This window comes from Sminthopsis crassicaudata, chromosome 5 (genome assembly GCF_048593235.1).
Source record: "Sminthopsis crassicaudata isolate SCR6 chromosome 5, ASM4859323v1, whole genome shotgun sequence".
NCBI lineage: Eukaryota > Metazoa > Chordata > Mammalia > Dasyuromorphia > Dasyuridae > Sminthopsis > Sminthopsis crassicaudata.
In genome coordinates this window covers 98,122,862-98,137,794 of record NC_133621.1, presented here as the reverse complement: position 1 = coordinate 98,137,794, position 14,933 = coordinate 98,122,862, and the positions used below count along the sequence as shown (strand labels likewise).

Sequence of the window (14,933 nt, the reverse complement as noted above, 5' to 3'; positions counted from 1 at the left end):
AATATTTATATCTCTGCCATTTCCTTCTCATCTCATTTTAGAGATGAGGAAATTGAGGCAAACAGCATTAAATGATTTGCCCAGGGTCACACAGGAAATATATGAGGCCACATTTGTTTTCAGATCTTCCTGACCCCAGACCTGGCACTCAACTGTTGTGCCACCTAGCTGTCTCTATACTCCTTCAGTAATAATGAGTTGTCTGAATCTGTTTACAGTAACAATAAGGTTAAAATGTTTTTTTAACTGTTAAACAATTAGCTAGATATTAGTTTAAAAAAAAATTATTAGATGTCCTATGCCCTTCCCCACATGTCATAATGCAGTTAAGCTCCCTCAGCCATCAAAAATGGGCAGTTAGGTGGGACAGTGGCTAGAGGACCAGCTTTGAAGTCAGGAAGACTACTTATCCTGAGTTCAAATCTGCCCTCTGAAACTCATTTGCTGTATAACCCTGGAAAAGCCTCTTAAGCCTTATCTCAATTTTCCTTCTAGTAGCTTTGACAAGAAAACCACAAATAGGGTCACAAAATGCCATGCATGACTGGAATAATAACTAAACCTACCAAAAAAATGCCAAAAACAGCTGTACTGTGTTCTGAATCCTGTTGTCTTGGATCATTACTTTCTTCTACTAATTGAATTTGTCTTAAAGAATATTTCTTTGATGAAAAAAAAAAGAATATTTATTTGAGAGTGCTTATGTCACTATGTGATGCTTAATCTAGTCCTTTTTTTAAACTTGTCTCACATGGGGAAAATGGGACATATATCTGATGCTTAAAGAGATATATTTTGCTGACTTTCTGGAGATCCACTAGACCTGCTAAACTTAAATTCATTATCTCCAAAACATTCATCATCTTTACCCCTAAACCGTCACAACTCCTAACTTCGCTGTTACTGTGAAGGACAATATCATCCTCCCAATACCTTAGGCTCATAGCTCAGCTCATAGGATCATCCTGGATTTCTCACTTTCCTGGATATGGATGCAAGCAGTTTCCCCCTTCTCTTCTCTGACATTGTCCCCACTCTGGTGCAAGTCTTATTATACCTTACCCTGATTATTGCAATAACCTGTCTCAAATTTCTTCCTTGTCCAAACTGTCCTCTATTCAATCACAAAAGCATTTCCTAAGTCCAGGTTACCAGTAATACCCTTACTCTATAAACCACAGTCTTCATATGCTTAGTCCCCAATACTATTCTTCTAACCACATACTGGCCTCCTGGTTGTTCCATAAATGAGACATTCCATCTATGGACTCTGAATATTCTCTCTGGCCATCTCCCATGCAAAACATGCTCTCCCTTCACTCCATCACCTGATCTCCCCGATTTTCTTAAATCCCAACTAAAATCCTTTCTATGGGCAGCCTTCCCCAATCCACCTTAATTAAATTTAATTCTGTTGATTGTATATATATATATATATTTTGTTTGTATGTGGTTGCTTTCATTAGATTGTGAACTCCTTGAAGCCAGGTCTTTTACTTCATTTTCTATCCCCAGCATTTAGTAGAATACCTGGCCTATAGTGGGAACTTAATAAATATTTACTGAATTTAATTTCAACAATTTACATATGAGTAAGCAAAGGCCCAAGAGGATAAAGATGCTTGACAAGGTCACATAGGTAATGAGGATCAGAGTGCCAGGACATGAATCCAATTCTCTGACACCAGAACTAGAACTAGATTCCATACACCATGCTACATTTGCTATTGATCAGCAATAATTATCTTCCTATGCTTATCTGAGCTGCTCCATACATTACATTTTTTCCCCTGTTTTATTTTGGATCCAAAAAATAACTCTAATATCTCTATAATTGGCTGTTTCAAGATAAAGAAAACATAAGGAAGAGAGACTAAACATTATGATTTAATTCAGTAAATAACTAAGATTCAAAAATATTTCTCAGCTGTCATACTTGACTATCTCTGTCACAGGAGCATGTGGAAAAATCAAACACTGATCACAGAATTTATCCTTCTGGGATTTCCTGTCAGTCCAGAAATACAGATATTCCTCTTTGTGCTCTTCTCCTTGTTTTATGCTGTCACTCTTCTGGGAAATGGCATCATCCTGGGACTCATCTGTCTGGACTCCCATCTCCATATTCCCATGTACTACTTCCTCTCACATCTGGCCATTGTCGACATGTCCTATGCCTCAAACAATGTACCCAAGATGCTTGTCAACTTACTGAATAGGGGCAGAGGCATCTCCTTTGCTCCCTGCATTATGCAAATGTTTTTGTACATAGCTTTTGCTGGTGTGGAATGTCTCATCTTGGTTGTGATGTCCTATGATCGTTATGTGGCAATCTGCCATCCCCTCAGATACACTGTCATCATGAGTTGGAGATTGTGCATTACTCTGACCATTATTTCCTGGGCATTGAGCTTCCTCCTTTCTCTGGTCCATGTGATTCTCATTTTGAGGCTGCCCTTCTGTGGACCCCGAGAAGTCAACCACTTCTTCTGTGAGATCCTGTCTGTGCTGAAGCTTGCTTGTGCTGATACTAGACTTAACCAGCTAGTTATCTTTGCAACCTGTGTGTTTGTCCTAGTTGGTCCTCTCTGCTTAATATTGATCTCTTACATGCACATTCTTTATGCCATCCTGAGGATTCCATCTGGGGAAGGAAGGAAGAAAGCCTTCTCTACCTGCTCCTCCCACCTCTGTGTAGTTGGGCTCTTCTATGGTAGTGCCATCATAATGTACATGACCCCCAAAACCAGCCATCCTGAGGAGCAGCAGAAAATCCTCTCCTTATTTTACAGTCTCTTTAACCCTATGTTGAATCCCTTGATCTATAGCCTAAGGAATGCAGAGGTGAAAGGTGCTCTGAGGAGAGTGTTGGGGAAGAAAAACCAATCCCAAAACATGTGACTTGCTCATAACCAATTCCAATTCATTGTTATTCTTGGTGCTGTTTCATAGGTCTGAATATAAATCAAAAGCAACAACAGTCGTCTGCTTTCTCTGTCTCTCTGACCAGGTAATTCTAGAAATTCTGGATACTTCCAGTTTATTTTTCATATTTTCCCTATTGAGCTATAATAATTTCGATGTTGTTTTTCATTTAAGCTTTATGGTTAAATCCTAAGGAAGGATTCAAGATGTAAACTGTACATTAGGCTTATATCTCATCTTAAGTAATAACCATTTCCTTCTGAATATCAGAAAATAATTCATATCCTAGACTGGGTAGAGAGCCATAGATTCAATGATCTTGACTTCATTCATTGAACTTGATCCCAGATTTGAATTTCCTTTTTAATTTTTTTTCTTTTCCATTAACAAAGGACTTTAGTAGAAGCTTGTACTTGGCATTTATCCAAGCTTGGTAAGAATTCATAGCTGTTGATCCCATGCCCAAAGTAATTCAGCTAGTAATTATAAGAGCTGGATTTCAGAGCCACATAAGTCCTTTTCCCAGTATCCCAAATAAGCTATCAGCCAATCTCTGCTTGAATACTATCAATAATGGGGAGTTACTACTTTATTGGGTAATATACTTCATTGCTGAATGAGTTTAATTCAAGGAAATTCTTTCTTACATTGAACTCATATCTGAATTCCTATAATGTTTACCCATTTATCCAAGTGCTTGCTGAAATTATGCAGTATGAATCTAAAATTTTTACTATAAATTTCATAAATCAGGAATGTCCAATAATCCATCTTGCTTCCCTGAGTGGAAGGTGTCCCTCATACCTTCCAATATCATATAGCCACTTCTGCTTTCAGTCTCCTTTGGACTAGGTATTCTTCTACTCTCCCTATATTCCTTACAAAGAACAATCCTCCCAACTAAGAGTGTATCTGAGTTCAAAGAGGCTTTAGAAGTCACTTTATCCAATCTCCTAACCTGTTCAAGAATACTTCCACTGTATGAATTCTGGATGAGTTACTAAATCATATAATTATGTTATTGTTGGAGGAGACTTTAGAGGGTAGTTAAAAATGAATTGCCTCAGACATCATGACTGCTTGTTTTGCAACTTCTTTCATGTAATAATATGTGATGTTACATATTATCTGTGTTTATGTTTTAGTAAATGTAAGGCTCCTAAAACCAAAGACAATATCACTTTTATTTTTGTGTCCCCATCAATTTTCACAATATCTGTCACATGGAAGGTATATAATAAATAAACATTAATTAATTTGTGTATTGGATTATACATTTCTTAAAGGTGTCCTAATTGTCTTTTTAAAATTTCCATCACCTAAGAACATTATCAGTTCATGTAGAAAGCGCTTAGAGATTATTTGAATACATAGTAGAGGAATTAGTGAATCTAGTGTGAGCGCTTAACAAAGAATAATAATAATAATGTTGCCAAGTAATATTATATTTATGTAATACTTTAAGATGTATATTTTTCCTATACTAACATACTTGTGATACTTGTAAAAGCAACATATTTTTTTCTTCATTTTCTAAAAGCTAAGATAGGCTCAGAGAAAGTCATCCAGCTAGTAATTCAGCCAGTTATTCTAAGAGGTGAATTTCAGAGCCATGTCTATCCCCTTCCCAATATCCCAAATAAGCTATCAGCCAACCTTTGCTTAGATATTATCAGTAATAGGGAGTTACTACTTTAATGGGTAACCTACTTCATTACTAAATGAATTTAATTTAAGGGAATTCTTTCTTATATTGAACCCAAATTTGAATCCCTATAATGTTCACCCATTTATCTAAGTTCTTTATGAAAATATGCAGCATAAATCTAATTCCTTTAATAAAGTGTAAATATGCAATTTAAAAAATGTAAGATAAATCAAAACTTCCTAGAGCTACACATCAGTTGCTAATGAAGGTTTCCTTGGCTACTCATTTATAACTGGCTATCATCAGTAATTCTAATTGTGTGATTAAAAGCCTGGAATGAGAAAGAGATCTACAAAGGAGATGAAATTTCATAAAAAGCCAAAATTGAGAGTGAAAGAGAATTTGAAGAGTTCTCATTCTAGGTTTTTAAAGACAACTTGTCATTTAAAAAGTTCTTTGCCCTAATGACCAAGACAGTTCTTTTCATATAATGGATATTTTTGAACACTTGTTGAATAAATAATAATTGTTTGAACTGGCAGTCTGAAAAATTGACCATACTGTATTTTCAGAATAAAATATAGAGTAAAAGAAATGATGTTTACATGGTTAAAAGATCAACCTGGTGCCAAAGAAGCAGGAGAGGGATCTCATTCCACATCAGTGCAAGAAAAAAAAAAAAAAGGAAAAGTTTGGCCTGGGATTAGAAGTTTAAAAAGTTAAAGGGGAACTATGAAAATGGACAGTGATGATCAGAAGAGCAAATGATTCAACTGAATTGTCAGAACCAAAACAGGTTTAAAAAGAAATAATAAGAAATGAAAGAAAAAAATTAACATTATTAGGTACATTCTAAGAAAAGTTAAATTTTAAAAGAGCTTGAAGAAAATTTTCTTTTAAATTTCAAGGAGCACTCTAGAAATAAAACATGGCACAGTGGACAGAGTACTAGGCCTGGAATCAAGAAGATACTAGTTCAAATGTGGCCTCAGACACTAACTACCACTGTGATACTAGACATACCTCATTTATAAAATAAGCTGGATAAGAAAATGGCAAATAATTTCAATGTCTTTACCAAGAAAACCCCAAATGTGCTCATGAAGAGTCATACCTAAGTGAAACAACTGAAAAACAACAAAAAAAATTAAGAAATAATGAAGAAAATGACCAAAAGATTAGGCTGAAAAACATAAAAAAAGATGCAACTAAGAACATAAATTTACTAAGATATAAAATAAAGTTGAACACAAAGCAAAGTGGAAATTTAAGTTAAAATGATTATATAGTTATCTAAACTGGATATCATGAAGATTAAAATAAAAAAACCTGTAGGACAGAAAGTATTGTAATAATCTCAAGATTATTAACATTCCAGGAAAAGATAGACTCTGAATACAATATTAGAGAGAATCATTAAACAAAATTTCCTGGAATTAGAAAAAAAGTAGTAAAATAAAAACACAATTCATAGAAACCCAAAGAGGATAAAGTAAAGATTATACATGCCTAACTATGTTACATTTGAATTAAATTCCATCATTAAAACAATGACCAAAATAAAGCTGCCACTGAAAGTAATAAATCAAAATTAATAATCAAGAAATTAAGATTTTTCAATGATGATACAATATCCAAATAGGACATATGAAAAATGAAGAAACATGAACCAGAAACTTGGAATTATCTGAAAAAAAACTCTCAAAATGCAGTCTTAAGTATATCTTTATGAGTAGCACTCAGATTTTGAAAAGAGATCTATAAAAGAAGTCCCTGAATAATAATCACAGAATCTTAGACTTAGAAAGTTCTTCAGATACTCTTGGTATCAGCCTATATTTTCATTTAAAAAAGCTTATTAACTATCCCCACTTATTGATATCCCATTACCCAACTTTTGCTAGATTTATAAATAGAGGGAATCTCTTACCTCCCTCAAAAATCCAAGGACCTAAGAATTTAAGAAGATGGCAGAGGTGATATAATCCAAACCAAATATTGATCAAGAATCTAAAACAAGCCTCACAGTAATATATGTACATATATAAAATTATATATTATTTATACATTTATTTATATACATTTACTTATACAATTATAGATATACATATAATATATAATGTGTGTGGAAGTGTGTATGAGCTTCTCAAATCGTGACAAGTTAAGTTCACAAAGCAAGAAAATCCCTCCAGCAATTGTATTGGCCATTTCAATAATGTTTCATCCTGGTGTCCCAGTGCAGCCATGAAAAGAAAAAGAACAAGCACCACTAAAATGAATAGGATAATCAAAAAGCAAAGATTGAGAATTGGTAAGGGAAAATCTGATTTGAAGAAATTATTATCATTGTGAGAAATTTTCTTTAGTATGATTTTATTGTTTGAATTTATAAAAGAAATCACAAAATAAGAAAACATATTCATTTCTAATAGAGACTGAAGAAAAGAAAATTTGTTACATTGTATACAAATTGCCTAAACTTTCCAATAAAATGGAAAATGCATAGAATCCATTTGAATTTTACCATCTGCTATTTGTAGGAAACATTTCCAGGAATATTTAAATTAATTCCAAATGAAAAGGTCAAAAAAGTACTACTATACTGCTCCCTCACACAAATCTAGAGTGATCAGTTATCTACCCAAGTTGAATTTAAATCAGAACGTATTAAAAAAATAACCAACACTTGTACATTTTACTAATGAGTCCCATAGACAAAGAGGGAAAAAACAAAAGTCCTTTCTTCCCACTCATGCTATTTTAAAACCTAAGAAAATTGGCTAGCTATTCAAACCTTTTGTGAGGCAAATATAAATTTGATCCTGAAACTGGACAAAATCAAGGAAGAATTATATAACAATATCATTAATAAATGTCCAGGAAAAAATGTAAAATTAACAACTAACAAAGAGATATCATGGTATCTCCAAAAGTTATGTTAAATCTCAAGTAGGATTTTTAACTATAAAGGATGATTTAACCTCATGACATAATACAGTACATTATATTAAGGGGGGAAAAATAAAGGATGTATAATTATTTAATTTGTTATTAAGAAAATATTTGAAATATATATTTTAGTTTTAAAACACTAAACATGACAATTGATATTTCAATAACATTGTGAAAAGCAGATATTTCAACCCTTAGTATATATCTATTTAAAGTGGATAAACACTGCAAGTATGATTTTACTAAAACAAACATTGAAATCTTCTAAAGCTGCCAACTCTTGCCATTCCTGCAATCTTTCTTTTTTGCAATAGCAATAAGACATTAAAAATGAGTTAGTCTTGACAAAGAGAACAGTAAAAAGATTTCCAATTATATAAGATATGTTTGTGAATCTAGAAAATTCAAAAGTCAACTATGCCAAAAATAGTCAAGACAACCAACTTTAGGAAGATAGCAGAATGTAAGAAATTATTTTTAAATGATCTGCCTTATAATATTGTACACTGTATAGTGAATAGAATCCAAAAAAAACAAGTTTCAGTCTTGAAGAACTCTTTAATATTAAACCATAAACCTTATGTTTATCACTAATTAATGGTGTCTATGGGCACATATGAATCTATTTCATGAATTGTAAGTACAGAAATGTGAAACTAGTTAGCAAGGGGTTAGACCTGTCGCTTTTCCATTTTCAAAAGAATTGCCAATAAAAACAATCACAAAATCAGAGGCTAGGACCCTGTTAAAGATAATAAAAGTTCTCTTCTGGTCTGCTTCTACTGGAGTCTCAATTCACTCATTAAATTAATCAATATCATTCAACCAACAAGCATTTGTTAAGGAACTATTATGTGACAAACATGCATATGGCTTTTACATCCTTTTCCCAGTTATCAATTTTTACAACTTCAAATTGTACCAGATATATAGTTAGGCAACCTCATGCAGTATTCATGTAACTGCCCATCAAAGGCATATTAACTATAGTAGTGCATTGGAGGTACATATTGTACATCTCATAACAGACATACATACAAGATATACCCTAATAACTTATATTCTATTGTACATGGGTGGGTGAAATTATTGATGCTTATTGATTATTATTTTCCTTTTTAAGTCATTTGCCGATCTGTTTGGATGTAAGGTGAAAAGCCCATGGTTGTTTTAATATGGTTCTCTCTAATGATTACTGATGAGGTATATTTTCATATGGTTGTTGATAGCTTAAATTCCTTCCCTTAAGAATTGCATGTTATGTAAGATTTTCCTAAGATGTTTTCTGGGCTCTTCATGTCTTCTCCTGCAAGTGCCTAGTAAATAGCATGATAAAGTTGGAAAGAGAAAAACCTGAATTGAAGTTTTATGTCAGATACTTACTAACCATCCAAGCTTAAGCAAGACTCAAAGCCTCAATAACTCAGTTCCCTCAGCTATAAAATAAATGGGTTAGACTTCCATAACTTGTAAAAGTTATAAACTTTTAAATGAAATTATTACTGTAATTACCAAAGTCAATTTGGTTTGGCCATTTTAAAGAAATATATGTTAAAAATATTAATAATTTTCAAAATTTAGTTTAATAAATATTTATTAGGAATTAACTATATGTAAGATACTCATACTCATATGTAATACACTGGTATTACAAAAACAGTAAAATAATATTTCAAAAATAATCCCAAAAGAAAAAGGTTGAGTATATATGTCATTGTTACTATATATTCTACTTTATAAAAGGATGGAATGCATAGAAGAGAAAAGATTAAAGTCCACATCAGATTAAGAGTTATTTAAGCTATAATCCTACAGGCTTCACTGTATTGCTTCTAGTACTGAAATTTAATAATATGTATGTATTAAAAGATAAAGAAAAAAGTCATTATAGAGTCCAATGATTATCTCGTATTGAGAACAGACAACTAAAAAACTAAACCATCTTATCTATATCTCTTATTTATTCAAAGAATATTGGTATATGAAAGTTGATAAAAAAGTTAAATCTCAAATATCTTTGATAATCAAAGGATATGAATTTGCAAAATCAATTAATTGAATTTCTTAATTTTAAATTAAGAAATATCTCTGTGAAAACATGACCCTAACAAAGAGTTTAAAAAAGATAACTTCACCATCACATATTCCCACCTTTAGAAGTAAGGAATACATGGGTATATCCATGGTTACATCCACTATCAAAATTGTTAAATGTATTAATCACATTTGTTTTTTTTTTCTTCTTCAAAATATTCTGTTATATAGAATGAATCTTTGGGAGGAAAAAATAGGAGGGAAAAGGCAGGAAATTTTGGTAGCATAGGTAGCAAAGGTAGTAAGGAAAACTGGAATGTTTTTGGAATGCCTTCCTAACTTCTGGTGATGATCTCCAAAAAGGTTTGTAGTCACTATTGTACAACCAGCCCTGACCTATATGAAAGAGGGATGCAGTTTGGTGATTGTTCATGTATATTTCAGGAGGCAGCACTCCATGGGGAAAAGAGAGAAAGCATGATTTTAAATAAACAAATCATCCTTCTTACTCCCTTACACATATTCTTTCCTACAACATGGATGGATCATCCCACATACTCTCCATACAATCTAGGTGTCATCCTCAACTCTTCACTCTCAGTCAACCCCCATAATCAAATTTCTTGTCATAGTCTATCAATTTTACCTTTAAAATATCATTTCTATACCCTCCCTTCTCTTCTCTGACATTGTCACCATTCTGGTATAATCCTTATCATGTCACATTTGAACTATTGTAATATATCTTTCTGCTGGTTGGTTTCCCTGCTATAAATTTTCCCCACTAGTTGATTCTCTTCCTAGTTATCAAAATGTTCTTCTTCAAGCATAGATAAGACCATATCATTTCTCTCTTTCATGCCAATAAACTTCAGTGGCTCCTTATTACCTATACTATCAAATATAAAATATTCTTTTCAGTTTTTAAACTACTTCACCACCTACTTTTCTCTATATTTTCAGCTGCTTTTACACATATTCCCATGTACACTGGATTCAAGATCAAGTGATGTTGCTCTTCTTGCTGCTCCTCAAAGAAGATAATCTATTTCTTGACTCTTGGCATTTTCACTGTCTCCAGTACCCGAATTGTTCTCCCTCTTTATCTCTGGGACCTCTATTTTTCTTCAAGTGATAATTAAAATTCCATCTTCTACAATCAGTCTTTCTTAATGCCTCAAGTCTATACTAAGTATTTCAAGAATTCTTAATTATTCTCTATCTTGATTACCTCCAATTTCTTTTATTTTATTTGGCTGCATCTTGTTTCTCCTGTTGGACTGAGTTCCTTGAGAGCAGAAATAATGTTTTGCCTTTTTTGTATCCCTACAACATAGAGTTTAGGATATAGTAGATGCTTAATAAATGCTTATTGACTGACTTTTCTATAAAAGATTAACTATATGCAAAATAGATAAATTTTAAAAAATTATTATGAAATGAAAAATCTCCTAGGAAGGAAGTTGGGAACAAAGGAAATGAGCAGAAGCCTATAGAAGAGGTAACAGTATGTAGGCCAGCATAGTTAGTGGTCATTGTGTCATGATGTTCATCATACCACCTTTAGAAAAGAAGAGTCCAGTATACATCCATAGAGAGTTGTCTAAATAAAATTAAAGCCATGATAAGGGTTGATATCTCTTTACCCTGAATTTCCATTAATCATTATTCTCTCCCTGAGCTCTCATTTGTCCTACCAGAGCATCTCTAAACTTCAAACCTTACCATAATTTTCCCATTTACACTTTCCCTAATAAAGTCCAAACTCCTGTCACTTTCTAGATACAAAAAAATAAGATACAAGTTCTTTCTAATGTGTCTGTGACTCCAGTGAACTAGAGTGCCATCTAATTCATTTCCTTTCTTCAGCAACAACTACCCAACCAATCAGTCATCCATCCTTACACAAGTTGGTCCAATTGATCTCCATGGAAGAAACAGGATTCTACAGAGCTTAACTGGGACGTGCTAATTTCTTACCAATGTCTGTTTTCTAATGATGTGTATTCAATGTCCATATAGGCCACCTAAATAACATATATATATACATATATATATATATGTATATATACACACACACATACACACACATACATATATATAATGACCCCATAGAGGACAGCTTCAATGGAGTGACTGTCCACAAGATGGTGCTGGCATACTAAGGAAATACCAGTGATTCTTAGTATGTTCTACCAAAAAAAAAAAAAAGTCTAGAAGAATGAAGGGGGACAGAAGAGGTAGTAGGGAACAGCTAAGCCTTTTTGAGCAAAATACTACAATCAGATTTCTATCTCATGATGATTATTTTGGTCCAAATATGAAAGACGCATTGAACAGGTAAGAAAGTGGTGGCAGGCAGACAGCATCCTCCTATTAAGATGTAAGATCTTTTTGGATGACCTTGCTTCTATATTTGTATCCTCAGGATTTAGAATAGTTCCTGGGATGCAATAAGCACTTAATTAATTCTCTTTTTTATTTATATATTCTTTCACTCATCTATTTATTGCATTTCATTTATTAGTATTTTAGTCCAGTCATGGGTAATAAATGTCAGAATTAAGTTGGTGGCTATATAGACAAAAGTAAGGGCTCACTTGTGAGAAATGTTTTGGAGGCAGAATCAATAATCCTTAGCAAATAATCACATATGGCAATGAAAGAAAGAGATTAAAAGATGATTCCAAGGTTGTGAAGTTCATTTGTTACCTTTTTAAAATCACAAATAAAACAATTCTCCTTAACTTAACCTTCCTAGATTCTCTCAACCTACTCTTCCATTTGGCAAAATGAAAAAAAAATGGCAAAAACTTTCCTTAAGACATTGAATTAAGGATATATTTAAGGTATGTTTATTTCATGCTTGTTTCCTCAATTAATATAGAAGACTCTTGTTGGTGGGGTTTAATGTTCACTCTTTATTGTTGTCACAACAGTACATCTAATTGATACATGGTACAGAGACACCTACCAGAGAGGTAATATTCACCTGACTATAAGTGAAATTTGAGGTACCTTAATGACCTTAAGGAAAACTATTTCTTTTTTGTTTCCAATTAAGTACATACCAATCATACTGGTCACCATTTCCCAAGGAAATTAGTTAGAACTTTGTCATGACCAGATTTACTTGTCCAATATCAAAATTGCCCAACAATAAGCAAATCCTTACCATTTTTCACAAAGCAAATAAGTTCTTTCACCATGGTGCTGACACAGGCATGGATACAGTACACTCCCAAAGAATCTCCAAAGCCATTCTTAATTTGCACATCCAAATCATAATCACAAAGTATCAGTGATGGAACCAGGGCACTGCATTGCAGAGAAAGGGAGTGAGCCCAGCATGTTCTAGATAGTCCCCATAAGATAAGTCCATGAAGCCTGGGCTATAATAGGAGACAGGACTTGGTGCTTGATATCCATCATCACTGGAAATGCAGATTCATTAGCAAGCAGAAATATACAAGGGACTGAGCCATTGAAGATGTTCTAACTTAGCAGCCCATTCACCAGGGCCTTAAAAAGAGTTGCAATTGAAAAATGATAAAGGATACAAATAAGCAGTTTCTCAAACCCATGTTATCAACAGCCACATTAAAAGTATTCCAAATCACTCATAAGGAAATGCAGATTAAAGCAAATCCATCTAATACTCAATACAATGTGAAATTTATTCCCCCCAAATTAAAGGAAAATAGTAAATATTGCAGTGGCTACAAGAAAATAGGCACATTAATGAACTCTTAGTAGAGTTGTTAATTGGATCAGTCACTCTGGAAAGTAATTTAGAACTATTCTTCCAAATTAACTGTACATATTCTTTGACCCAGTAATTTTACATTTATTACCCCAGAAATGGGCCATCTATATACAAATATTTAGAGCGATACTTTTTGATGTAGCAAAATACTGAAAACAAATGGGGTGCTCATCAATTGGGGAATGACACAAATGCAAATGATCATATATGACTTAAAGAAATAACTATTGTATCATAAGAAATTGTCAAAGAATTCATTTCAGTAAAACCTGAGAAGATTTTTGTATGAATTGATGTTGGCTGAAGTGAATAAAACAAGGAAAACAATTTATAAACCACCAACCCAGGGAGCAATTTAGAAAGACTTTAAAGAATTCTGATCGATGAGCCAGCTGGAAGGCACAATGGATATACCACTGGCCCTGGAGTCAGGAGGACCTGAGTTTAAATGCTGCCTCAGACACTCAATAAAATCTAGCTGTGTGACCCTGGGCAAGTCACTTATTCCAATTGCCTTGCAAAAGAAAATAAAAGAACTCTGATCAACACAATAAACAACCATGAAGCACGTTACTCAGATCCTGGCATTAGGGTACAGAATGATATAATATTAGTTATTATACATGGATATTAGGAATATTTCATTTGCTTGACAATGCTTATTTATTAGTACAGTTTTGTTTTTCTTTTTAAATTTAAGTTGAGAAGAGGAAGAGAAAATTATTTTGTTCATTTAAAAATAAAATTTAATTTAAAAAAAGAATGAAGAGGCTAGATTAAGTAATTTCAAAGGTCTCTTCCAGTTATATGTCTATGATCATATGAGACTATGTTATCATAATTTTATTGAACTTGTAATTGACTATGTAATGGTCTATTTTTAGTACTTATTTTGATTTTCCTTTAGCATTGGACATTTCTGGTGACCTCTTCCTTACAGTATTTTTTCCCTTTTTGTTTCTGATATGCTTGTCTTTTGATTCTCCCACGCTTAGATATAAAATTAATAAATTGTTAATAGAGTGCTAGTATTTCCAATTCTAGGGTAAACTGAGAAACAGAAAGATTTTGTACCTTACCTAAGATTACATAGAAAGGTAATGGCATGACAGAGGCTAATACTTGGGTTTTCCAAGTCCTGACTCAATGCTCTATCATTACTGACATTATTGTCTTTATGAGATTACTGCTTCATTCCTCCCTTATATGGTATACAATGATATTTCCTTGGTAATACTGATTAGAGCAATATTGTGAAAACAACACTGGGCTTGTATACCAGAAACCCTTAGTCTAGATTCATTTCTTCCATTAACTAGTAATGTGACTTAGAGCACAGAATTAAGTCTGTGATTATATGATACTCCTATAGAAAAAAAAAAAAGATGGTAATGACAGTGGTGATGGTGGTAATGTTGGTATATAAATGCTTTTGACTAGGACACTCTGAAATGAAGAAGTTTGAAGTTGGGAGAGACTTTAAAAATTAGAACTGGGTGGCAAAAAAAATGAAACAATCTATATATTTTTTTCTAAAATTCCTTCAGCAATTTTTTTGGACTTCACTCTTAAGCCTAAGTACAAAAACTATTCTATTCCCATATATTT

At 33.0% G+C, this 14,933-nt stretch overlaps 1 protein-coding gene across 1 annotated transcript; it reads left to right on the top strand.

Annotated features, from left to right (window-relative positions):
- The first annotated feature begins 1,959 nt into the window (after nucleotides 1–1,959).
- LOC141545201 (olfactory receptor 2A5-like) lies at nucleotides 1,960–2,901 on the top strand. Its single transcript, XM_074272226.1, has one exon. It carries the CDS (start codon nucleotides 1,960–1,962, stop codon nucleotides 2,899–2,901), a length of 942 nt encoding a protein of 313 aa, XP_074128327.1.
- The last annotated feature ends 12,032 nt before the right edge of the window (nucleotides 2,902–14,933 follow it).

Excerpts from the sequence above, each read along its gene's own strand:
- LOC141545201 (XM_074272226.1), top strand. The coding sequence starts at position 1,960 with ATGTGGAAAAATCAAACACTGATCACAGAATTTATCCTTCTGGGATTT.